The sequence below is a fragment of the Pseudochaenichthys georgianus genome, chromosome 15, assembly GCF_902827115.2.
Source record: "Pseudochaenichthys georgianus chromosome 15, fPseGeo1.2, whole genome shotgun sequence".
NCBI lineage: Eukaryota > Metazoa > Chordata > Actinopteri > Perciformes > Channichthyidae > Pseudochaenichthys > Pseudochaenichthys georgianus.
Window position 1 is genome coordinate 27,996,577 of NC_047517.1, and position 25,885 is coordinate 28,022,461.

Consider the following 25,885-nt stretch of genomic DNA (forward strand, 5'->3'; position numbering starts at 1 on the left):
GCCTCTTTTTCAATGAACAGCCCCCACTCTTCTCTGCACAATGAGTCTCACAGTAGCCGGAAGATTAACTCTGTTGCGTTGAACTAGGTTTAAATCAGTGTTGCATTAACTTGTTTTTCGCCCCAAGTTATGGATATTGATGTTCATTTTAAGGATCGGTGTAAAGATGCAGCCCCCTACCTCCCCCAAGTTAACTCTGGCATGGTCAAAGCTCCTCCCCCACTTCCATCTGAAAGCAGATCCAATAGAGGCCTCTCTGTTTCTGATAAGTGACCATTTGTCACGGTGGACTCCCGCCCTTGAGGCAGAACTTACTGTAAGCTGCTCAAAACAACACGTTTGAGCCAGAAAAGGTTCAGTAATGACTGAGATCAGACATGTGTGTTTATTTATTTATTTGTAATTCTATGTAAGTCCAGTTATGGGCATAGGTTGTTATTTGATGGCTCTGCTTTTGCTTCACATACAGTAGTCGAATGTAAAAGGCGTCAGATTTTCTACTGGAAAACTTGATGAAGTGGAAGGTTGGTTTGAGGGATTTGGATTTTATTAGCATTTCCTTTTGATGCTAGACTTTCTTGGAAACCATCTATATCTGCAACATCCAGTGTAACGGTAACTAATGAAGTTAAAGGTTCCCATGTGGAGTTTCATGTCTCACGTAGCGTTATGGAGGGATGTTTTTACAAGTGGCTGCCTGTTTTATTATCACCGTCAACTGTAACTTGTATATACGTATGTGTATGAAGACACACATGCACAGTGTTTACAGTTGTTTGCAAAAGAGCGCTCACGTATAAACATGGACAAAAACAATGTAGGTTTTAGATTTTTCCAAAGCTTTTCTGTCTGATGTACCTTTTCTGAAACCTTCTATGGTATTTACACTTTAACTAGAGTGCAATTAAAGATGATTAAGATATTAGACAGTTTCGAACAGCCTTGTTAGAGCTGTCTTATGATTTTGCTGAACGTTTCTGTACTAATTGTTTGTGGTCTGCCCTTTCTCCCTCAGGGCCACATACTGATTCAATGACATGAGTACATCTGTACTACATTTAACCCCAGTCCTGTGTCCTTTTCTAATCCAACTGCACATCTGCTGCTGATGAGACAAACAAAGGGATTGCACTTTGCCAATTTGATCATAAAGCTACCCTAAGGTTCAAAATATGCTTGATCCTGAAAAATCTCACAAAAAATAATGTCTTATTTGGGTAGACTAGACCTTCCTCTTGGTGATGAATTATTGCAACGCTTCGTACTGTCATCGACTTTGGATGGAGTTGATGATGGCTTAGTGGGGGTGGAGGTTGGATAGAGTTAGGACATCTGGGAGTGCAAGGGTGGGAGCAGGAAGCACATGTATAAATCTGAGTGAGGAGAGATATAAACACATCGAGTGGCTAATAGGGCTATCTGGTGGAAGCCAAGAAGAAAGTACTTTACTTTTCATAGCTCGTAAATACCTGGAATCTACGTTGTGCATACATAACACGTTGGATATATAAACATACATGCAAACTTAAACACTCAATGATGGTTCCCAACCTTTTTTGTCAGCAAGTTCCGACCCCCACGGCTCTATCAGTTAATTAGCCTTTCATCAACACCACCCATCATGTAAAAAGCTATATATCTCATAGTATTTGGATAGTACAAGTTGGTATGGCTAAGTTTGCTTTTGTACAACTACCACTATAAGCGTATTATTTCAACCATTGCTTTAGGCTAACAACTTCTTCCATGCATCCATTAATTAAGCTAAATATCTGAAATAACTGTTCTATAACTTTGAATACTATGTGAAATCACCCTTATCAGGAAGTGACTTATTAAAGTACTGTAACTTTACTGGGCTAAAGCCCTTCATTGAGACTTTGATTTGTACACAGTAATTTTATGAAGCTACTTTATACTACTCATTTCACAGCTCTTTTTACACACTTCGAAATTAGACCTATCCTGTCCAATACTTGTTCACCTCATTTTTCTCACATGTTCTCCCGGTTCTGGCTCGGTCTTCCTGCTGTTGCAAAACATTTCATTTCCTGAATGAGAGTGAAATATTAGCTTTAGTTTTTCAGGCCTATTCACTTTGCTGACAAAGTCTTTACTCACTCACCTCAGGTTTCAGATTTAGTGTTCACTCATCGCAGTAGTTAATTATTGGTTGTAGAAACATCTATTCTAATAATTGTATATAGATTATAGTTTTATGAGGTCATGACCTGCAGAGTTTTATATCCATCTGACTTACGACACGTTTTTTTTTGTTCTTTTATTTTATTTGACAAGAAAATGTCCAGGATAGCAGATTTATTTATGATTGGGTTCCCAAGAGGTCTATATTTTATTTCAAAGTCAGATTTAGTAATAAGTAAGCAAAGGCAAGGAAAGGTTCACATGTTTGCAGTTTGAGTAGAAGGCAATTTACTGATTATGAAAAAGTGTAATGGAATAAGTAGCTAATTTTAAATAGCACTCAAAGTCAAGGCACTGCAAACCAATACATCTGTAAATCAGGACCAAAGATAATGCCTGGAAACTTGACATAGACATGTTCAAATACCCATAATACTGCATAATTATGTCTGAAAATGCCTATTTAATTCAAAATCAACCACATCAACCTTTACTGGAAGTAAATTGACTGACTTATATAAAATCACTAAGTACTGACAGACATTTTTGGTTTTCACTTTTCTCAATAGTAAAAATCGTTACAGCCAAACATGTTTGATACAGTCCTCTCATGTCAATGTTGAGCCATCATTATTATTGATCAGTTCTAATTTATCTGTGATTTGAAACAAACCACTCAACCACACATTACCGATAATAATGTCAATGTCAAAACAAATATCACTGCTTGCTGTAACTGAAGTGATTGCTGTTATATTTGACTTTGAAGAAAAATAAGGCAATAACCAACATTTAAATGATGTGTTCTTTCCAGTGTTTCTGCACCCAACGTTGTGGTCTGGCAAAACATCTTGCACAAATAACTTGAGGCTTCTCAAACCACAGTAATCCAGTGTCAAACTCTTTGGCAGTTTTAGCATTTGAGATGCTAAAGCTGTTGAATTATTCTTCATAAGTTATGAGCTCCTTGACATGTTCATTTTGATCCCAAATTGATTGCAAGATATCATCCCAAGAGAGAAAAGTTAATCTTCAGTCTGAAGCTCTTTGGAGAAATTACGTTTCAAACCAAGGTGTCATTTCTTATCTAAGACTTAAACCTTCAATGTGTTGGACTGAATCATCTTATTCCCAGCCTCATTTTTACACAAGTTCCTCTTTCCAGAAACCTGTCATGACCTTTTTTTCAAAACGCCGGCTTTTCTCTTCTCCTTGTGACATTGTTTTGCTGGAAATATTTGTTGATCATGTGAGTCAGGAGCCAACATATTTAACTTTACACCACAGTAATGGCACTCCAGTAAAAGCAGCATGTGACCATAAATAGAGATTGTGATTTGTAGATCCTGTTATTCAAACACACCATAAAAGTACATTGTGCATCCAATGTAGCGGCGTTATTAGTGTAAACAGATATAATCTAAAGTGTGCAGACAGTAGCTCCTTTCTGTCTGCAGCTTTGAACTCAGTGGACGGCTGAAGCTCTTGTTAATGTGTGAACTGAATGTCAGCTGTGCTTATGTCTGGATTCCAGCTGACGCTTGTTAGATGTGCTTTAGGGTCTTCAGCTATGCTTGTTTTAGGGATTCTTCAAGATTATGGCTTCAGCTAGGCTCAGAGGATGCAGCCCTACTCGTGTGGGGCAAAACACGTCGTAGATGTTTGTAATGTATAGGACAATATATGCTTTTATTAACTATTCACGCATGAAATATCCGTAACAAAACACTCCTGTAGTTAGAGTAACCAAACTTTATTGAAGTAGTGGACATGACTAAGTTATGAAAGCCTGCACAAACTGTGAAACTAAGTCACTGCTGGTGTTTATATGGTTAACTCAGTGAGGTACAGAAAGAGAGGTTTCCATTGGCTGTGCTGCACGCTGTAGTCAGAGCTCTAGTGTTTCATGGAGACAGAAGGCCATCCCTCTGAGCTCAGCTCCAGCCCCTTCATCTGGTTCTATTTAAGGCCTCTAGTGCCGACTCTTATGATTGGCGTACACAACCCCCTACTCTCTCTCCAGCTCCAACCCCAACTGAGGAGAAGGAGGCTTTTTAGCAGATGGTTTATTTTCCAAGGGAAACCATTTATTTCTCCCACTCTACTGTCCTGTCCTTAGCTGGCTTAAGCCCACTTTTCTATCACTTCTAGAGCCCCTTCTGCTTTCTAACTGCTGTTCCTCTTTCCACTGTGTTAATGTAAACCTGCATCTACTGACCCGGTCTTGTCCCACATCAGGAGGAGGCCCCTTCAGTGACACATAATGGATTATCTTCACTTGACTGCTTGATCCTGCACTCTACTGCAAGAGATTCCTTTTTTAGACTTTAAGCATCTCCATTGCCCTTGTTGTTGGGCTGGAGGGGGATGCAGCTCTATGGCTAGACTCCCAGGAAGATGCACTGAGCCCTGTGATTATTGTGATTGGCTGAGCTCTACAGACAGTGTGGCCTATGGCACAACGAGTGCCCAGGAGCGGTTCTCGTGGACCTATGGCTGGCAGCTGGCTGACGGCATGTTTTTTCCCATCAACCCCAGGTCTGGATGCTTCGGACCCCATGCTCCTGGAACAGTACGTCGTGGTGGCCAGTTACGAGAAACAAGAGCCTTCAGAAATCGGCCTTCAAGCGGGCGAGGTGGTCGATGTCATTGAGAAGAGTGAGAGTGGTGAGTAATCAAAACAAAAGCACAACACGGACATGTTGAGCAGGAAAAGGCAACATGCATGTCAGACATAAACAAAGTATTTCCATAGTTCTTCAAACATGCTGACTGTTTGCATTTTCCAAGCTCAACCCTTTTACCTCCTTTGTCTACAGCTAGCTGTTATTTAGCCCCATCTTGAGGCTCACTTTGGCCTACAGTCAGCCCTGTGTTTCCCACTGTTGGTTTAGGCCCAGGGCCAGAATGTTGCCTCTCGCAAGAGGAATGTCTTCCAGACTCAGATTAATTATTCCACTTTACTATGCCGGATTTACAAATGCCAGCTGCAGAGAGTCCTTAGTCAGCTGTTTAACCTCTGGGAAAACCTAGCAAACAGAGCGAGGATCATGTTTTAGGACATGTTTGATGAGTCAACTACACGATTAAGCAATAATGTATATGATTTAACAAAAATAACGGTTAGATTATCTATATTTCAAATGCAATGGCATGAAATCTGGTGAGATAGTTTCACACTGTATGATACAATGATACTGGAAAATGTATATTTAATCAATTCACGTGTCTTGGGTAACTATACAAATAGTTGTAAAACCACCAGGTCTAAGCACCTGCCCGAATCCCTTTTTATTTTGAAGGGAATTTGCTATACTGTACGAAGCCCAGGAATGACCGGAAAGGTATAGGCCCAGGAACAGGGTCTGAGCTTTAATGGTGTGCTGAGACCGTTAAACTGTAATGGGACTCATGTGTTCTTCAGTGGGAGGATGGGGATGGAGGAAATAGTGACCAGCAAGGCAATTGGACTTGGGTTTCATGATGGGTGTGAGTGAAACGCCATGCCACACTGGCCTTAAGGAAGAGGGTCTGTGGAGTAGGAATTGCTTTGAAGTGTCACGTGTCCCGCCTTCGGGTTCATGTATTTGTTTTCACTCGCTGCTCCAGTAGGATTTCAACCCAATGGGGAGCCACAGTGAGGCGGATATTCCAACACCTTGAAGTCCTTTTATCGGGGGGCCTTATATGAGAGCTTTCCTCCATGAAGTCAAACTGCAAGGTCCTGCGCTTTTAAGTAGAGGCCCCTTCACTTTTGCATTTCAGTTGGCCAATGTGCAAAGTTATGGTGGTTGATGTGTGTGTTGATGATGCATGCAGAATGTGAAACTCATGTACTTCAATGGTCTCATTGCAGATTTATGATTTTCCAGGCTTTCGTGTTATTACCGTAGCTTAGTTTCAATGTTGTTATTGCCTTGTGTCATCCTCTTCTCTGATGGAAAGGCTATATTTGGTTGCATCTCTCACTTAGCTCATTCATTCATCTCTGGCTCAGTTGGAATTGTCAGGAGTTTATAGAAAGCAAAACAGAAGAGTCCAAGCTCCTTAAAACACATCCTAAGGCTATTTGACAGTTTTATTATACACTGACGGACACTTTCACTGAGATCTGAGCTAAATACCCCCCCCACCCAGCCATACATCTTTCTTTGGAGACTGTGTCCAGCAGCACAGCTAGCATTTAATGGAAATCTCAACACCTCCTGCAATGGAAGTCGACTAAATCTGCTCCATTTGGCTGGGGGACATCCCTCCATCTCCCTTTGCCAATACTGTACAAACAAGACCAGGTGTGTGCTAAGAAGATTTCAGAGCCCATTTGATTTAGCATTCATTCCCTTGCAGGATAAGTACAAACCCTTTAGTAGTTTCTGACAGATTGGCGTTAAAAGGTTTCTTTTACATTTGTAATGATAAAAGGATTTTTATTGAGCTTCCAGCTAGTCACATATTTTTCTTTTTAAAGTATTCAAAGCAGCATGGTTTCCCCCTGCTGAGTTTTTGCAGTGAGTGGAAAATATCTGTATGCTGTCATGTTGCCGTCTAAGTCTGGCTGTTTTTTGCAGAAAAGGTGTATGAGAGTATAACACTGACAGATCTACAGTAAGAAGAGAAAGCTCTGTATTATTTGTGCCCTAGTCCCTCAACAGAAGCCCTGCTGTTAAAGCTATACTGTACCATAGATGTTGGCTGTGAATGCAATCGACTTTTCCTTACCTTGGATTAGATAATGTATGCCTTCAACAGGGCAGTGAATCTAGGTCAGACCTATAAGAGAGCTCAGCTTTCTCCACTTTTCCAGCCTGCTGTTCAGAGCCAAGGCAGTATTTTCCATTGCAGTGGCTCAACGACACAGTTTGTGTCTTGGCCTTTGTTTCAGATAGTACCGTTTTTGTATTGATTTTGTTAGTGTTTGGTATGGTGCAGAATGCTGTAAATCAACAGGGTATAATTGCTTGATGTTTAGTTGTAGCATTCAGGTTTTTTGGAATGATACTCTAAAAACAAAGAATAATAGGAGCTACTTTCTACAAAAACTGATATGAATAAATGCATGGATTAATATAAAGTAGCCAAATATAAAGGCATAACAATATAGTGTTGTCGAACCAATACATTTTTTTTATTCTGCCATTATTCCCTATGCAGCTATTTTATTTGTCTATTTTATGAGAGTTTGCCAGGGAGAAATGCTGGCTCAGGAGGAGAGAGTAGTACAGGGAGAAACTCTGGGAGAAAATGGAAAAAGCCATTTCCTGCCAAAGTTAGTGGTTCAGAAAGGTTGGTTCATTATAATGGCTTAATGGATCCTCCAGGATGCCTCCTCAGTTTACACTGTATTGGAGAGATGTTAACCAACGCTAAGCTAGCAGCTTTGTCGGTCAGTTCGAATGCTCAGATGTATTCAGCGGTTTAAACTTTGCCCGTTAATGGAGTAACATGTAGGAAAGGAAAAATAATTTGCAGTTATTTCTGGAAATATTGCACTTATTGCAGCTGGTTTGCCTGCACCTCAAGGGCAGTGTTAGCCACACTGCGCCCAGTCAGGGTTAAACTTGTCTCCTTTCCAAGTCTGCATTAGCCTCTATGAATTACAATCTGCCAAATCAACTCCAGGAATGCCAGTCTGTTTTTGGGAGGCCGGCTCACATCCGTCAGTCCCTCCAGTTCCCCAAAGACCCTCTGGCACCACCCATGTACAGTATGTATTGACTATATGCTGCTCCACCCAGCTTCATTAAGCAGGGAGGAGTAGGTAGAATTTCAAGAACAGCCCGAAGAGTCACAGTGAACGTGTCTATATAAAATAGGCCTTTTCGTTCTCACAAACACAAAGGATTTCAAGTTTGATGAATGTGAGCCATGGAGAAGTTGGAAGGGAACAGCGGTATCCTGCTGGAGATGTTTGACTTCCTGGCTGAAGTCCCTTAGAGATTGCTCGAGTCAAATCCTGGCAGATTAAGCAGGTCTGGCCCTCAGCGTGGCATGATGGATGTGCAGGATGTCTTCTTTGACTTCACATGGAAACAAAGTACCCACCAGTACAGTAATGTATGCGCTCTCCGTCTTCAGGCTGGATGCAAGATGATCTCAGGGCTTACAGTTCAGCTGGAGCTCGATGTTCAGAGAGGCAGGCTCTTTTTGACTTTATTCCAAGAGCACAGACTTACACTTACTCTTTGAAGGCACTATGTGTGTCATGGCAAAAGTTCCAAATCCAGATCACTACAACTGAGTTCATGGAATTTATCAGATTATTTAATTTATTTGAATTGTTTTTAGCCGCGCTAGTGCAAAGTACTGCTGTGTCTAAATGCAGCCCTACAGAGCTGCTTGTATACTGTAGATTCTTGTTTGAGCTATAATGCATGGACAACAACAAATATGGAAGACATAACCTTGGTAAATGTAATAAATGTATCTCGCAGTTTACATGATGTATTGTTCCTCCTGGGATACAATGCTAAGCCCTCATATAACACTTTATTAGAGTTACAGATGACTTTCCTATGTACCTAGATAAAGGCACAAAAAGGCGTGTTGCCATAATATTCAGCGAGTTAATGAGAGAATGGAAATAACTTTTTTCAGCAACAGTAGCTCTTGCAAGTCTGACAGCTGAATGTATTACTGTCCTTTCCAAATGTTCTCTGATGCAGGAGGATAAAGGCCAAGGTCAGCTCCGAACATCTAGTACTGTTCGTTCTCAAACCCTCTGGTATGTGCCGTTTCAGCAAGAACATGTTTCCTTGTACAAAAGACGAAAAACCCAATAATTCTTGCCTGTGAACCACCAAAGACAAGATACAGAAAACTTTCAAAGTGTTAAAAGTATTTTTAAGTAAAAACCTTCAGCAACAGATGGAAACCACATCATCCACTCATAGTGATCCCCATCTACCACATTCTTTCAGCTTACCATAGGAAGAACTAATGACCATTTCAAGGAATTAACCTTACAGTATCCTGTATTTTTAGATATGGAAATTAAATGGGAGGTTTGTAAATTGCGTTTTTAGCTCTTCAAGACTCCTACTGCTGCTGCATACAAGCAGATGAGTTGTATAACAGGAGCAATACCAGTATTTAAGAGTACAAATAGTGGTAATAATAGCGCACAGAAACCCGACTGCAGCCAAAAAGGTGCCTCTGTGTCTCACTCAAGAATTGACCATTGAGTTAAACCAGTATTTTAAAGGGTGGTCTTTCAGAAACTCAAGGACTGCTGTGTCTCGAAATCAGTGGAGCCTGGAGAGCACACAGCTTTAGTTGAGACCATGAGGGGATCCTTTCAGAGGCTGGGAGGGAGAGAAGGTTGTTCCTTAGGTCAACACAAGCTCTTGAAAGTCGAGTTGTGTCGTTTTTATACCGCCCTTCCCTCTTACCATAGACTCCCAGGTAATTGAAACCCAGTGTTTTATGAAAACTGAAAACGTGTGTATATTGGGCTGAATACCTTCCCCCCGTGCTCTGATACTGAATCCACTGTTAATGAATACAGAAGCTGGAAATGAATGGGGTTTTTCTCCTACTCTACTCAACAGTGGTGTCAGATATCTGCAGGACTGCTGAGCCATTGCATTCCTCATCATTTCAGGTTGTGAAAAAAAGCCTCTTTATGCGGCTGAATCTGTGGTTCTCATGCTAGATGTGTACCGTACTTTTCGGACTATAAAGCGCACCTGCATACAAGCCGCAGCAGCTAAATTGTCCGTCTGTCTTGCTCTCGTTCTGTCTCTCGGTTCCACTTTTACTTTGGCGCGCGACCTGTCTCACTCTTTTCCGGCCTCCAGCTTTTCCTGCTGGAGCCCGCCGCTTAAAGGTGGCGGGCGCGGACCGGTCATAGAGCCCATAGTGTTAAAGGTGGTTAATTTTACCTGTAAAATCCATAGATGTAGGAGGTTCCCTAGTGGCCGTTAGCTGTACAAAAAAAATGGGGAACAAAGTCGCGGCTTATAGTCCGAAAAGTACGGTAGAAATCCTTAGTGAGTATTACAGAGTTACTCCAAAAAAAACTCTCGGTACAGTTTGAGGTCAATTTGTCTAAATTATGCATTTGTCAGAATGAGTAGAGCATTGCAATGTCACATTGTGATATGCTATTTCTTAGGTGATTGATTGTATACGAAGATTGCGGTTTTGTTTTATAGGTCATCCAGTCACCTTAGGAAAAACCCGAAATGACATAAATCTAGTTTCTTGTTGCAGCTGAGAATCTGTTGTTGATTACTGTAAAAAAGAAACCCAGGTCTTAAAGCTGATAGCGTTTCCAGATGGCAGATACTGTATGAGAGACACAAAGCTCAGAAATGCTGCTCGCTCTCTTTCTATGTCTGTACAATGGAAAGAATATAAGTTCAGAGAGGCATCAAAGTTTTACTTTCTTGGCTGCAGGAATATCTCAGTTACATTTTACCATCTGGCATTGTCAAAGTTCTGCAAAATCTTCATTTTAAATAACAAACATTGATTTGTTTTTATTTAAGAAACATTCATTTTGAAAAGCTTTTCAATCAGTAACATTTTTCTGGAAGTGTGCTTTTTCTCTTTCTGGTGGAGAGGCAAATGTGAATTTAACATGAAGCCACAGCCAGGAGTCGATTAGCTTAGCTTAGCACAAACGAATGGAAACAGTAGGAAACAGCTAGCCTTAATCCGTCCGACAGTAACAAAATACACCTACTAGCCCTCTATGTCCATATCACCTCAAGTGTTAGTCATCAGATACCGGCAATGACGATTACCATAATATTCAAAAACTTGAATATTGATTTCATCTTAATAATACACAATGATAATATTTTGTAAATAATCTAGCACCTCTGTAATCATGCTATTGTATGGTTATGGTTAACGGGCTCTGTCCAACTTCCTACACTTCAGGTGTAATGCATTTGCCTAAAAGAGACAAAACACACACGGTTAAAGATTAATTTGACGGACGATATTATTATATATTTTTTCTTCAAATGTTCTACCATTATCACAACAGAATCATTATTGGGAATTATTTCGTCCACAATAATAGTGTTGTAATAATATCTAAACGGTGGCAGCCCTCGCCTCGATCAAACTTTAAATATGCCAATTTGGGTTCTGTGCGCCGAGTTGCCACGCAATCATCGGAGAGTACAGGGAATTACAAGATATAAAATATTATAGGAGGTTCTGATGCAGGCTTTCTCCTCGAGAAAGACATTTTTGCTTTAAAAACTGGATCTTTATGTTTCATGCTGGCGAAACAAGGCTGACATCATCGTTTTCGTTTTTTTATTACAGAAATTATTGGAATAAAGCACGTACTTAAATTGATACGACCAGAGTTTGTGCAGCTCTCAGCAGGCTACTGAGGCATACACTTAGTTACAATTCGCCCTCAGCTCTACATTAAACATTCAGTTTTTCCTGATGTCCTTGTAACAAAATACAACAGTGTTTTCAAGACAAACCGTTTGACTTCTTCCTTTCCGAGGCTTTGACATTTGATGTTGATGTCTGTGGTCTCGATACTATGATGTTATATGACATCTCCACCAGAGAGTTGTGGGTTCAGCTATTGTCTTATGCAACCACTGACCCCCCTATCTGTCGAGGTTACGAAACTAAACTCTGCTCAAAGTTTTTTTTTTACTGAGTAGCTTTATTCATACGATTGAATAATGTTTAGCTATTTGTGTTGCCAGTCAGCATGTTCTTTTTTTTCCTTTGTGGTTGAAACTGTGCCGAAGCTTTCCAAGAATTTTCCTTTTCCTTATGTGAGTAGCAAGGCAGTGAGACATGAGGAAAAGCAGGTTGGGATGAAGACTAAAAAACTGAAATAAATGATAAAAAGGCACAGATTAAGACATGGATATAGCTTTCCATTTAACATATGTCAGCTCTCTCTATTCGACAAACCCACGCACATAATTCTTGACATAAGGTATGCTTCCTTCATCTTTGTTCCTCCCACATCTGTACAGATAATCCCGGTCACCCGGATTCAAGGAAGAAAAAACACGTTCTTCTCCTAATCGTATTTCCATTATCTGCCATTTGTTCTTTCAAAACGTTAGTCTCAAACCTCACAGGAGCTTCACTTTTAACCTTTTAACTTTGAGTAAAATTGATGTCTTGGCAACAGGAGACCCAAAAAACAGCTGTTTCTTTTGTTATGACCTCAGTTCAAGGTGTGTCTCATCATGAAGAATGTACAAACGATAACCCTGGGTTCACATTATCCAATCTTCAGGAATCATGTTCCCCTCCCAGCCTTAATGGAGAAATATGCCACAAGAATGATCACAATAAAAGGATACAATATGTGACGACCATATGGGAGTTTCACTTTAAATCATAGTTCATATCCACCACATGGTTTCAGCACAATTTAATTTTGCATTGGCTGTACAAGGATTTATGGAGCTGGTTATTTGCAGGTGTGTAGTGCAAACACTGTGAATTAATACATGCGATGAAAGATATGGAGCAGGTTTCTCATTTAGAAGTGTTTTTTTCTACACTTTACATAATTGCAATCTGCATGATATAAACCTGCAACGACCATGAAATCGGCACTTGCGTAATGTGTGTGCGTTTTTAAAAGGACTTTTATTGCTTCTTTTGAGGTTCAGTGAACTCAGACTAAGCACCTGCCATATGGAGGATGGTTGAGAAATACAGGCAAGACAGCCCTAGCCATCAATAACAGAATATATTTACTCAGTCTTTTAACATGGCAATGTGTCTTTGCTGCGTATGTATATAGTCAGACTCACAGCCAAGTTCTCTCAATTAAACTACTTTTCCACACCTTATTCTCATGCCACTGCTTACATTTCTGTAAGTGTCGGTTTGCTGAGGTGAAAATGACATTTCCCCTAAGCAGGCAAGTCAGTGGGAAAATGGCAATTTGCAAATGTAAGGTTTTTCCTTCACTGGGCTGACACGTCTTTTTACTCCTGCCAATTTGACCTTTCTTTATAATAGCCCGTTTAATTTAATCAACTATTAATGTAGCAAGTGTTGCCCTTTGCCGTTCATTTAACACTTAACATGCATTTAAATGTTCTTAGTGACCCAGTGAGATATACTGTAGTAAATACACTTATGGTGTAAATAGCTCCTTTTATTAGGATGTCAGTGTAATTTATATTTAATTCAAGGGCACTCATAGAGCACTGACCTCCTTTTCCAGGCTGTTTCCATAAATTAAAAATATTACACATATACACCCCATTATTCGGATAAGCTCCAAATATGTATGTCTTCTTCCTTTGCCCATACTAAACTCTTCCACCAGGTTTTATGAAAAGTAGTAGTTTCTCTGTGATGGTGCTGGCAACCAAAACAAACCAAGAACATCACCTTCTTGGCGGAGGTGACACTAATTAAATCTTCTCACAACATTTTAGCTCCACTATGGAAAGAGGAAGTCTATTTAAAGGGTCGTGAACACAACGTTTTCTTTTTTCCTGATGTATTGGCATGAGGTTTTGTTCAAGCCACAGCAAAGACTGAGCACATTACATGGCGTGTTGCATACCTGAGTCCTAGCCAGCATGTCTCACAGTGCCAGGCACTAAAAGCATCCTTCCCTCAGGATCCACCCAAAACACCCCCACTGTGCAACTGATTATTTTGTCATGCAGCTGAACTATTTAGTCAATTCAATATGTAATCCGTCATATGAATCACAGAGATTGCATGCGTAATTTACGAAAAGGTCTGGAAAGGTTTTCTTTGTTATGTCCTCCACTGAGGAAGTCATTTGGACAGCTCAGCTCTTGCGCCTCTAGATTCCAGAAACATTTGGTGGACACATTGAATTATTTTAGTCATCAGAACTATATTCAACTATAGTATGAAACCGCCTGAGAAAAACAACCTTACACAAATACCATGGGCATTCTTGCAAAGACCAATACATTACAGAAAAAACATGATGTCTCATACCAGCTGAGAAGTTGTTCAGAGTTGGCAGAATCTCCACTCTTTGGGCTTTGTCATTTCTCAAATGCTCTGACTTAAACAAAAATAATTACTCCACATAAAGCAGATCCAACAAAATAGATTGAAACACTTTGTACTTTCCTGTCTACCTCAAACTCCAGTAAAAACATCTGTAATATTAAGTCATAGCAACATTGAATTGCCATATGTCTAATTATGATGAATGACTACACTTAAGTAATTACATGTTATTAAACTAAATGCAATTTGTCCAACATAATGGTCTAACATTTCTTTGCTTGTTGTTTTGCATTTCCATGTTGGCATCCTATAATTTGATTATTTCGCCATTTTATTAATTGAGTAATACATATTTTCTATGTTCCTGCCAATCATACTAGATTCTGCTCCACCGTGTTAATTGTGTGCAACTAAATTACGTCGTAACCCACCATTTCTGTAGGAAAAATGTACACTGGATGTTAGGGCCAGCTGTGAAAGTGTGATGGAAGCCCCCTATCCTCTTTATGGGTTATCCAGACAGCTGTCAGCCATATTGTATTCCCGTTACCACAACAAATAGCGTATGTGTGGCATGACACACCAGACAGTTTTTGTGCCAGCTTTGTCATATTGGCTTTCTGTTAAGAACGGACCTGTACTTATACATTTAGAGTGAATGTATGTTTAAATAATTAATGTAATGGGCTCTCAATGTATACACGAGGCCCTATACAGCACATTTTATCTAACAAAAAGGATATCTGCACTCCACTCACATTATTGGGATCAGATTTTTGAAAGTGTACTTTGTATCTGCACCTCTTACAGCTGAACCATTTGTCATAATGCAGTTGTTGAAGCAATGCTGTCATTCCCAGAGGATTAAACTCAAATTAGTTGCAACATTGCATATGAATATTTTGGCCAGAAACAGCACTTCAGAAATGTCCTGCCCACTTATATCATGAGTGATCCTGATGAAACGCAGGTTGAACAAGACCTCATCACGAGTGGAGCCGCAGCAGGCGGTGTTTCCTCTGATGTTCTTGGCTCTGTTTCTAATTAAAGTGCACAATACAATTGACTTCCTCGTGTTCATGTCTATTGGTAGTTCATCAAAGGGATTTGAGAAATCTGATCATATCAGGGGTCAATAACTAAATACAAAAATATATAAATTTGACGGGAGATATAACCCAGGCTAGACCTTTGGTAACATCACCAGATATAATCCATTATATAGAGATTTGTTATGTGAATTATTTGGGAAATAATCGTTTCATTTCGGGCCAAATTCATCTGTTAAAAAAAAAAAACCTTCTTATCTTGCTATGTGATGCATTTTGTGAGATATCTGTTTAACATCCTGCACACTATGAACCTCTTTACTGAGCTGAACCATACATTTTAGCCATACATTAAAATGCTGATTCCAGTTCCTCAAATATGTATGTGTGTATATATTTTCAGTTTTATATTATATTAAACTGAATATCTTTTGGGTTTGGACTGACAAAACAAGACATTTCAAGACATCATCTTTGACTTAAAAACAACGGCATGGACATCTTCCACTATTTTCTGACGTAATAATCAGCAGATGTATCAATATTTATCAAAGTAGGTTGAAGCCCTTCTGTAAATAGTCCTGGTGATGTTCAGCCTCTGTATGTCTCCTCAGGTTGGTGGTTCGTCAGCACAGCAGAGGAGCAGGGTTGGGTCCCTGCTACCTATCTCCACTCCCACAGTGGCACACGGGATGACTTGGAGCTGGGCGCCTCCAAAGCTGGGGAAGGTAAGTCACTGTCTGCTTCTTTTGCCCACCCACACACACACAACCTCACACACTCTGTTATATTCACACAGACACGACCTCTGCTCTAAGCCTTTAGTCTTTGATACGTGACGGAATGGAGCAAACTCGTCCCGGCTTCACCACTGCCGGCCTACGCTAACGTCTGACGCCGACGGTGTGAACACCTCTCTCTCTGTCTGCCTGCCATCATAAGCACGCTTGGACAGAGTTTAGATTCAAGTCTGTGTAAACAGCGAGGAGGATTGCCAGGAGAGACCAGACCACAGCCACTGAAGTGATGTGCTGCACAGTAATGCACTGTAGAGTAAAGATGCAGAGCAATATTTGATGATGCTACCACCATGGTGTGACTTCATGAAAGAGGCATGTGTTTTAATCAGCAATAAGGATGTGCATTTTGTTATTTCATGCTGTTTGTGCATATCATTGTGAAATGCAGACATGTTGCAGTACAGTAGAACACTGTTGACACACATTTTGTGAGCTTACTTGAGTCAGAGAGGGATCCAAAACTCTGATAAGAAACACGCCTATGTAGAGATTGGTTTGCCAGACTCTAATGTGTCCAATCGTGCAATCATCCTGATAGGCCTTTCGGAGACTCTTACCGACCCATAGTGTCCTTCTTCAAGCATTTTTTATATTGGTGGGGAAAACATTTTAATTGCAGAGCAATCGAGCTCAATTCGTGTCAGATCCTCAGACTTTAAAGGCTTTGACAGGTAGAGCAGCAACTGCAGCTTGTTTAAGATTAATGCAGGATTGTGTTAGAGAAAACCAAACAAACTGCAGGCACGGAAATAATTAAGCTGCGAATTGCACTTCCAAAAAAACATCAAGATTTTCCAGCACTGTGGCCAAAAAACATCTATTGTTTTACATTTGATGTACTGCGTAACAATGCGACCCAGGATCCCCTCGGTGTTGTATATCTTATGACTCAAGGGTGGAGGCTGAGAGGGAATACATGAGGCTAAACAGTGGTACTGTTTCACAATCTGTTAAATATGTTTACATTTCTCCCAATTTAGGCTTACAGAGTACAGGTTTATCAGAAGATTTCAACATATACTCAAATGTATGACCACACACCAAATACTCCTATCTGCTCTGTTAGAGATAGCTGGAGTTAGCTGCCAGGGGGGTTTTGTGGAGGACAATCTGTCAATGTAATTAGTGATTATGTGTCTAGTCAGTCATTGGAATGGCAATAAACTCATAAAGCATCTCTTTGTCAGGCCTGTGGTCTTCAGCAGCCTGTGCCATTGCATTGTTGCAAAAAAAAACAACATATTCTTGCTTATTTTGAAAAAAGAACAAAGTGACATGTTGAAAGTTCAGGCAGCATGAGATGTAAGTTTATCCACTGATAGAATACGGTCTCCCCCTTGTTTTGGCCACACACACACATATATATATATATATATATATATATTGCCCAAATGAATAGTTAGACTTTGATTGATTGTCAATGTACATGCCATTTTTTTGTATGATCTAAACAAATCAGATACAACATATTTTTGAGATCTAAAGTTGCATATGGACAAAACCATGCTAGCTGCTTCTTAGCACCACTGTAAACATTAAGCTAAAAGACCCACCAAATTAAGTATATTGTGCAGTTTGCACACATTTTGAAGTGTTACCTTTTCATAAGCATTGCCAAAAGAAGATAATCCTGAGCACACAGCTCCAACCTGCGGCCCTCTCAGCTGCATTATTAATTGGATGGCATTCTTGCTGCAGCAATGTGTGTCCCAGATGCTCTAGCACAACAGGATGGGAAACCATGCTAACAACGTCCTAATTACAAGCCACACAGAAGATGTCTTTTGGTTTAACACTTCCTCTGTAACCTCCATCCATCCACTCTAACTGTGTCCACCCTGTTTTGCTTGTGGTCTTGTTTTCATGTCCTCCATGTAGCTAATAATGAGGCTCCATGTCATCTGTGTGTTGTGTGTTTGGTTAACATTTGTGCTTCGTCTTCATGTCTCTAATGTTTGTTTGTTTGTGGTCGTCGTCTGGTCACCATTTGTGTCTGTCAGTTACTAAGCGACATAAGGCTCATCTGAAGAGGCTGGACCGGAGATGGACGTTGGGGGGTGTCATCAGCCGGCAGCAAAGCCGAGGTGAACTCAGACAGATGCTGTATCACCTCCCTCACTCCCTCACCCTCGTTATTGTTCCTGTCTGTCTGTCTTATCGTCTTTATCACATTCATCTCCACCCTCTACATGCACATATTTGTTCATTTATCGTGAGCCACGATAAACTAACCACTAACTGACTTTAATATAAAAGGAGCCTGGAAAGCAAAGGTTTAAACTTTATATACACCAATTATTGATGCTTAGCTCAAATTATGTTACAAAAGTGCTTCAAGTAAGCATTTTCGTTATAATTAAGCACTGTGTGCCAAAACCAATCTTCCCAGATTCATAGAAAACAACTGCGCAGTCATCTGAAAGTAGTTGCATAATAGACTTTGGAATGCCTTATTCTGCATTTTAGAGCATTATTTTTTTTTTTTATGAGCAAATGAAGCATGGCTGTATTTTTTTAATACATCTGTATTGTACCAACGTGTGGTACAAACATATTTATCCTGCTGTGATGCAGATAGCAACCATATTGACAGATAAACAAAGAGCATTATTAATCTCAAACTTATTAAGTTAAAACTTTTCAATCACAGACTCACAGATGTTTGTCTTAACAATGCTAAGGGGATTTTTTCACAGGAGATGTATTTGGGTTGCTGACAGTGGAGTGAGGATAAGCTATTGAGTTCAGCCCAAACTTAACGCTTGGCAGTGGGTTCTGCTCTCGGGAGTTGAGAGAGAGCTGTTTCCACCCTAGCACTGCAATCCTGCTTTTTTGTCTAAAAAAAGAAAAACACAAATATTTTGCTGACTCCACAAGAATAATTCAAAACACTGAAGCAGGCGATGCATGTTGTGGTTAACATAACATCTGATTCAGAGTTTATTTTTATTGCACTGCTGGATATTGTTTGGAAGAGGTTGTTGAGAGGCAAATGTTTTACCAGCCCCGACACAAGGAGGCCGGAAGAAACAGGAAAAAGGAAAATAAAGCAGACGGAAATATCTTTACCCGGGAGCCTTCTGTAGTTTTTGCAAGTTAAGGGATTTACAATCCAACACCCATACAGCTCCAACACAACCTCGGAAAACGGGTGGAGAAAAGGAAAATGTAATAATTTTTCACCAGAATGTTGCTTCCTGTTTACCAACTAGGACGACAGCATATAAAGTGCTTTATTATGTGCCCCTCTTCTTTTTGAACACACCTCTTTTCCCTGTATTTAGAAAGGAATTGCTGTAATGACAGGAAATGATGGCTCTGCTCTGCCCCTTGGCTTCATGGGAATGCATAAACCAGCATGAAGCCTCTGCTTTCTATTATGTGCTGAGTTTGGAGATGCTCGCTGTCAAGAGGCCAAGGACACTGTTAGGACATCAGCAGGCCCCATGTGCTGTATTTCCCTTTGGTTATACCTTAACACTAGTGAATTTAGTTATGTTAAAGTGTTTGAGACAACACGCTGGTACTAGTTGTATGAAGTTTATTGGGCAGGTGTTGTTAAAGAAGTTCAAAAAAATATGGAGGAAGAAGGCGAACACATGTGAACTAGGGTCGGCCAAGCGAAACGTCTGTTGAGCCAATTATGAATATGATTTAGGCTTGACAATTGATTTGACCACAACGTATTAATTGTTATGCAGAACGTAACAAAACAATACCTAATATACAGTACATCACATCTGTGAAACTTCACTGAATTATAATATTACTCGCACATCTGGCAGCTGAACCAATGGCCAGAAAGCAGAACCGTTCCGGTTTGTATTCAATCAAAAGTATCATATCGCACCATATGTGCCAATGAATCACAATCTATCATTGTTTATTTGTTAACCCTTATGTTTCATTACTATTATTTAATTTTTCAATGGTTCTTTTGTTTTCACAGCCCAAAATCGTAGCTTTATTGTCCTTCTCTGCTATTGCTTTTGCAGAAGAGAAGTATATGACGGTGCAGCCCTACTCCAGCCAGGGCAAGGATGAAATTGCTTTCGAGAAAGGAGTCATTGTGGATGTGATCCAGAAGAATCTGGAAGGGTGGTGGTTTATCAGGTAAGCATCTGCTGACTCGCCTCATATATTCTTTTACATCTTCCATTAAACATAGAGGATGTAATATTTTATTTATCTCCATCAACCTACTTTACTAGGTACCAGGATAAAGAGGGTTGGGCTCCAGCCTCATACCTGAAGAAGATGAAGGATGATCTCTCTCCCCGGAAGAAGACCGTGACCGGCCCTGTGGAGATCATTGGAAACATCATGGAGATTAGTAACCTGCTGAACAAGAAAGCCTTGAGTGAGAAAGATGTGCAGATTGAAGGAGTCCCAGAGAGCCCCCAAGTGGCCAAGAAGGAGATCAGCCTCCCAATGCCTTGTGCTGACTCCAGCCCTGTTAATATCCCACTCGATGGAAAAAGTAAAGCAGAGCCTGCCTCACCGGCTATAGCTCGTATCGCTCCTCATAGGGTGGAAATTGGTAAATTGTGTATTTTGAAATTAGCCTGTTACAGTAGATTACAAATAACTCATAAACTAAAATGAATTTGTTTATCTTATTCTTAATGAGTGTCTATTCTCAAAAGTGACCATATAATCAGGTACTTTTTTACCTTTGTTTGTTTCACAGGTTCCCCAGTTCTCAGGCAAAAGCCTCCTCCCAGAAGAGACGCAACCCTGGTAAGTGTGTGAGCAGCCTCTCAAAAGCTAACTCTGCCATGAAGTTTTATTTGACCATCTGAAAGTTGTGAGGATGAAATCTTAACTGTAGACATTTTAAATGTTACAAGGGGCCACAAGTCAAGAAGGTCTAAACTGGTCTTTATCCTATATTATGCTTGATCCCTTATCTTGATTGAAAATAACTAGTCACTATCAGTTAAATGTAGTGAAGTAAAAATACAATATCTCAATATTTCCCTCTTAAATGAAGTGCAGCATGAAATAACAATTCTCAAGTATAGCAAAAGTATCTAAAAACTGGATTCAGTTAATGGTGCCACTAACAGTGATGATTTATTTTGTGTTCAGGGATTTCAGTTGCCCTCCCCACCAGAGGCCCCTACAGTTGAAGCAGAGTATTACACCATTGCAGATTTCCAGTCCTGTATATCTGATGGTATCACTTTCAATGGAGGAGAGAAAGCAGAGGTAAGCACTCTTTTCAATGTTAACTTCCTTCATACATTTGCAAACCGATATTTATGTATTGTTGTATTATTGCTCTCATCATAGCTCAGTTACAACAACCCTTCGATTCTAAGAGAATATCAAAATAAAAAATACAAATCTTACATGTATAAAAATGCCTTTTTTTAAATGCAGGCTTCACATTTTTTTTAATATCTATTTCAGGTTATTGAGAAGAACTCTGGTGGTTGGTGGTACGTCCATATCGGAGAGAAGGAAGGCTGGGCTCCCTGCTCCTACATTGACAAACGTAAAAAGCCCAACCTGAATCGCAGAACAAGCACTCTGTGCCGCCCAAAAGTTCCACCACCAGCTCCGCCTGTCAAAAAACAAGACTCCTCGGAGACTGCACCTCCCAGCAGCCCCGCATCTGAAGCTCCAGAGTCCCCTGTGTCTCCAGGAAGGCTGGTGTACGAAGAGCCAGAATATGATGTACCCGCCATTGGAGATCTGGACATGGAGTCTGAGTTTGAGTTTCTGAGGGGAGAAGGTTCCTTGGTGGATGTAAAATACGGGGAAACATCCTCAGAGAAAGGATCCCACTTGTCCTCCAAGCCTTCTCCGGCATCGTCACTCCATAGTGCATCCTTCAAGATGTGTAACTCCTTTGAAGATGGCCACGAGGCGGAGGCGGAGGCAGAGTGTATCTATGAGAATGACGGCTTTCTGCCTTTCAGGGAGACACCAGAACGGCAGTGCAGCAGAGACTCAAATTCCTCCAAGACAAGTGTCTTGTCAGAAACTGGCAAGACTGCAAACCCAACATCAGGGGGATGGAGATCTGCAGGTCACAAGCTCAAGATAGACTTGAATGGGGGCCCATTTTCACCCAAAGCTGAGGAGGCATCCAGTCCTAAATCTGCCTCTGCGGAGTCCACCCCAGATCTGTCTAGAACTAAGAAAGACCAAGAGGAAAGCAAGGCATCCTTTTCCATCAAGTCTTCCTCCAAACCAAAGCCAGTGGTGAGGCCTAAACCACAACTAGCCAAGGCCTCCAGTGCAGAGAAGATGGACATCAGTTCCTTGAGGAGACAGCTGCGGCCAATAGGTCAGCTGAAGAATGGCACCAAAACCAAGGGTGAGGACTCTGAGACAGCTTCTGTTATTTCCTCAGAGGACTCCTTTTCTTCTCAGAGCACATCCGATCTCTCCTCCATCTACTCTAAAGGCAGCCGGGGAGACTCTGATCTGGAAGGTGGCAGCCTGTATCGCACAACCAATCCCTATGAGAAGGTCCAAGAGACTGAGATCAGCTTCCCAACTAATGTGGAGGTGGAAGTGCTTGAGAAGCAGGAGAGTGGCTGGTGGTATATCCGCTGGGGAGACACAGAGGGTTGGGCCCCGACTTACTTCTTGGAGCCAGTCAGGCAACAAGATGACATGGCAGGGTCTGAATCTGATGGCACCCCAACTAAACCTGGAAGCATCAGCAAGTCCAACAGCCTAGAGAAGAATGAACAAAGGGTGCAGGCGTTGAACAACATAAACCAAAACCTTAAGAAGGTCACCCCACCCATTCCATCCAAGCCTCCAGGTGGCCTTTCAAAACCCATCGGCTTGTTTGGTTCACGGAAGCAGAATAGCACCAAACAGCAGCAGGTGGTCAGACCTCAGTCCGTCTTCATTTCGGCCCCGATCAGGGACGGTGCCAGCCCTGTTGGCTCTCTCAGGAGAAACGAGTCCCTCAACTCCACAGACCACCCTCGTGCCAGCCCTACGGTGCGACGCAATGCCTCCTTCGGCACTGTGCCACGCAACTTGCTGCCAAACAACATAGCACTACCCCAAAGGAACAGATCTGCTAATGGTAGCTCTGAATCTCTTGGCCTTGGCTCTCCGAGGAATGCCTTCCCTGTGTCCACCGTTAAACCAAAGCCCCACATCATCCATAACAACCTCAAAGAGGTGTTTGTCTCCATAGCAGATTATCATGGCGATGAGGAGACCATGGGGTTTCCTGAGGGGACAAGTCTGGAGGTCCTTGACAGAAACCCCAATGGATGGTGGTACTGCAAGATTCTGGACAGTGGCAGACCTAGGAAAGGATGGGTTCCCTCAAATTACCTCGAGAAAAAGCCCTAGAAATCATGTGTGGAGCTGGCAGAACTCTGAACGTGCGTGTAAAGACTACTCAACTGATGCATTTGTTTTGTGAAAAAAAAGCAAACCCTAAGACCTTAAGTAAGGATTGAAATCTTACTCCGGTACCTTTTGCCAAAATGAGCAGCCAGATCAAATTGTGACTTTGAAATGAAATTAGACATCTGGTAAAATGAGTCTACATGATGCAGTACCTGAGACGTTGCATTAGGAGCAATATATCAAGACTTAGTGACGCAGCCAAAGAGAACACCAGTCAGCGGAAGAATGATTGAATGATATTCTTCAGTGGTTACCTTTAACTTGAACTAAGATATCATTTTATGTCCAATCTTTGAACCCCTTCTTTGTAAGTTTATGATGTCATTTAAAAAACGTTTTATGCATTTAAAGCTTACTGCATGTTTGAAACAATTCATTATACTGACAATGCCTTGAGCTGTTGAAGTTGAACCTTTTTCTCCTCCTTTCTTTAAAGAAAATCTCAGTTGTTGCCAAAGCTGCTTTTTGTTAGTCTCACCATGGTGCTGTCTGTTTGCATGTTTTTTTTTATATTTCTTATACTGTATGTCACCTTTATGTGAAATATTTTATCCAATTTAATTGTGTTATATTGTTCTAACAAAACAATTTGTGAGCATCTCAGACTATCACAGTATTATCTTACACTCTCAATTCCTGATGATCTCCCCTAAAATGTCTTACTTTCATTTTAGGGGTTATTTGTCGAAATTGAAATGTCATTTGAAATTATATTTATTCATTCCTTAAAAATCATATTATTACTTATTTTATTATTATTATTATTATTTTAAGAAATGTACTCGTAAAAAAAATCACAACCGCTTAAACATTCTTAAGAACTGCTCTTTTAATAATAACATTTAGAATTTCTGCTGGGCAGTAATTTTTACATAACTCTTCAGCTGCAGAAGTACTGTGATGCTCACTTTTGTTTAATGTTAACTGTGTGACCAATGATGATAATTGAAGTGCCAAAAGAATGAATTCAATAAATGCACTTTTTAACAATCATAAGTACCTGCTTTTTTTCTCTTGAATCATCTTTCACCCATAGTTTCTGTTCGCCCACACATCAGGTTTGGGCCTCTATAGTGTTTTCCAAACTGTTCTGACATTTACTCTTGCATAAGACAATCTCACACCCCTTCATCAACACCAGCCATGATGTTGCAATACGTTGAATGAAATAAAAGCCAGATGATATTTAAAAAAATATAATTCTAAAAAGGGACAAGTTGAAAATAGTTATTCATATAGTTGTGTGATATTTAGATTTATTTAGTATTTGTATATGCAGGGAAGCGTAAGTGTAACATGTTTATTACTCACTTTAGCATATTAAATCAATACATTCAATGATACACAAAACAATAAATTAACAGTTAAATACATTCAACAAGTATTCCCAATGCTGTAAAGCCTCTGTGCTTTAATTTGTATTTTTTCAAAACCCAAACTAAATGCATATCTGGTAAGAAAAAACGAAATACCTGAAACGTGATCTAACGTGTCTCTTTCAAGTGCAAGACATCACATTTTGTTATTACTGATATTGTGAACGTATTTTGCGCAAGTAGTTTTTCATTATTTAAAAGGAAGAAAGACAGGTATTTGAGGAAATATCAGAAATTCCTTTTAAGGGGAGGCGTGTCGGTGTCAATGTTTGATTGACAGCAGTTGGAAGGCTGCCAGTCAGTAAGTAATTGACGGACAGCGTGTTGTTAGCATGGATGTATCAAGTTAGTGGGCATTGAATCAGTCTGTGTAAGGACTGGAGGAGTAAGGAACACAACAGCTGACTGGACTAAAGTCACTCATGCTGGTAAGTCAAAATGCGGTTTCTGTGCTGCAAACTGAGGTTGGCTGTGCATTTTTCCCAGGTAAATCTTTGTTTGGTGGCTAGTTCAACAAGCTAAGATGCATGTCCATGTTTGTAAGAGGGAGTTCTCATTCATAACACTCCGTTCGATCGATGTCTCACTATGGGATGCGCCTCATCGCGGAGCAAACGGAAGCATCAATCTCATTACGCCAATCCTGATTGGCTGGTGATCTTGACGTCAGCGTCAGGGGAAATCACCCCTATAAGTAGCTTGCGCCACAACGCATGTCATTCAAACACCTCTTCTCGCTTCAGAGCACATCTCTACAGTAGCCGGGCAAGCTTCACTGTCCACAGACTGAACCCAAATACCCATTTCGGTCGACGGGCGCTCGCCGGCTACTCCTTCTGCTTCGCAGGAAGACGGTACTAACGCCAGTCAGTATTCAAATCGACCTCGCCCTTCTCTTCCCCGGAAAGTAAGGTAGGTCCGATTTTTTTTAAGCTAGCAGCACACCTGTTGCTAGCTCGCTCCCTCTCTACCGACACCACGGTAGCGAGGAAGTTTTTTATTTTCTCTCCTCCACGGAGGGGAAAAGGATTAAAAAGGAGCATACTGCCACACCAGTCAGTATTCTCCGGGAATAAAAGACCCACACCGTCCTTTTCTCCGGATTAAGGACAAGGTGGTTTTATCTTTTCTCCCGTCCCACCTGTCGAGAGTGGGCCCTCTCCACGCC

General features: G+C 40.7%; 1 protein-coding gene across 2 annotated transcripts in view; it reads left to right on the forward strand.

Moving 5' to 3' along the window:
• The window catches only part of LOC117459608 (SH3 and PX domain-containing protein 2A-like), a 44,907-nt gene extending 20,570 nt beyond the window's left edge, over nt 1-24,337 (forward strand). Inside the window, exons 7-14 of one of the 2 annotated variants that reach the window (XM_034100552.2) lie at nt 4,684-4,812; nt 15,764-15,877; nt 17,950-18,033; nt 19,945-20,062; nt 20,161-20,489; nt 20,640-20,689; nt 21,041-21,160; nt 21,365-24,337. In XM_034100552.2, coding sequence (XP_033956443.1) covers nt 4,684-4,812; nt 15,764-15,877; nt 17,950-18,033; nt 19,945-20,062; nt 20,161-20,489; nt 20,640-20,689; nt 21,041-21,160; nt 21,365-23,281 — 2,861 coding nt within the window. In that variant the 3' untranslated portion in view covers nt 23,282-24,337. The remainder of the gene's footprint in view (nt 1-4,683; nt 4,813-15,763; nt 15,878-17,949; nt 18,034-19,944; nt 20,063-20,160; nt 20,490-20,639; nt 20,690-21,040; nt 21,161-21,364) is intronic. The other variant, XM_034100553.2, reaches the window with a different exon arrangement.
• Nucleotides 24,338-25,885: the final 1,548 nt, after the last annotated feature.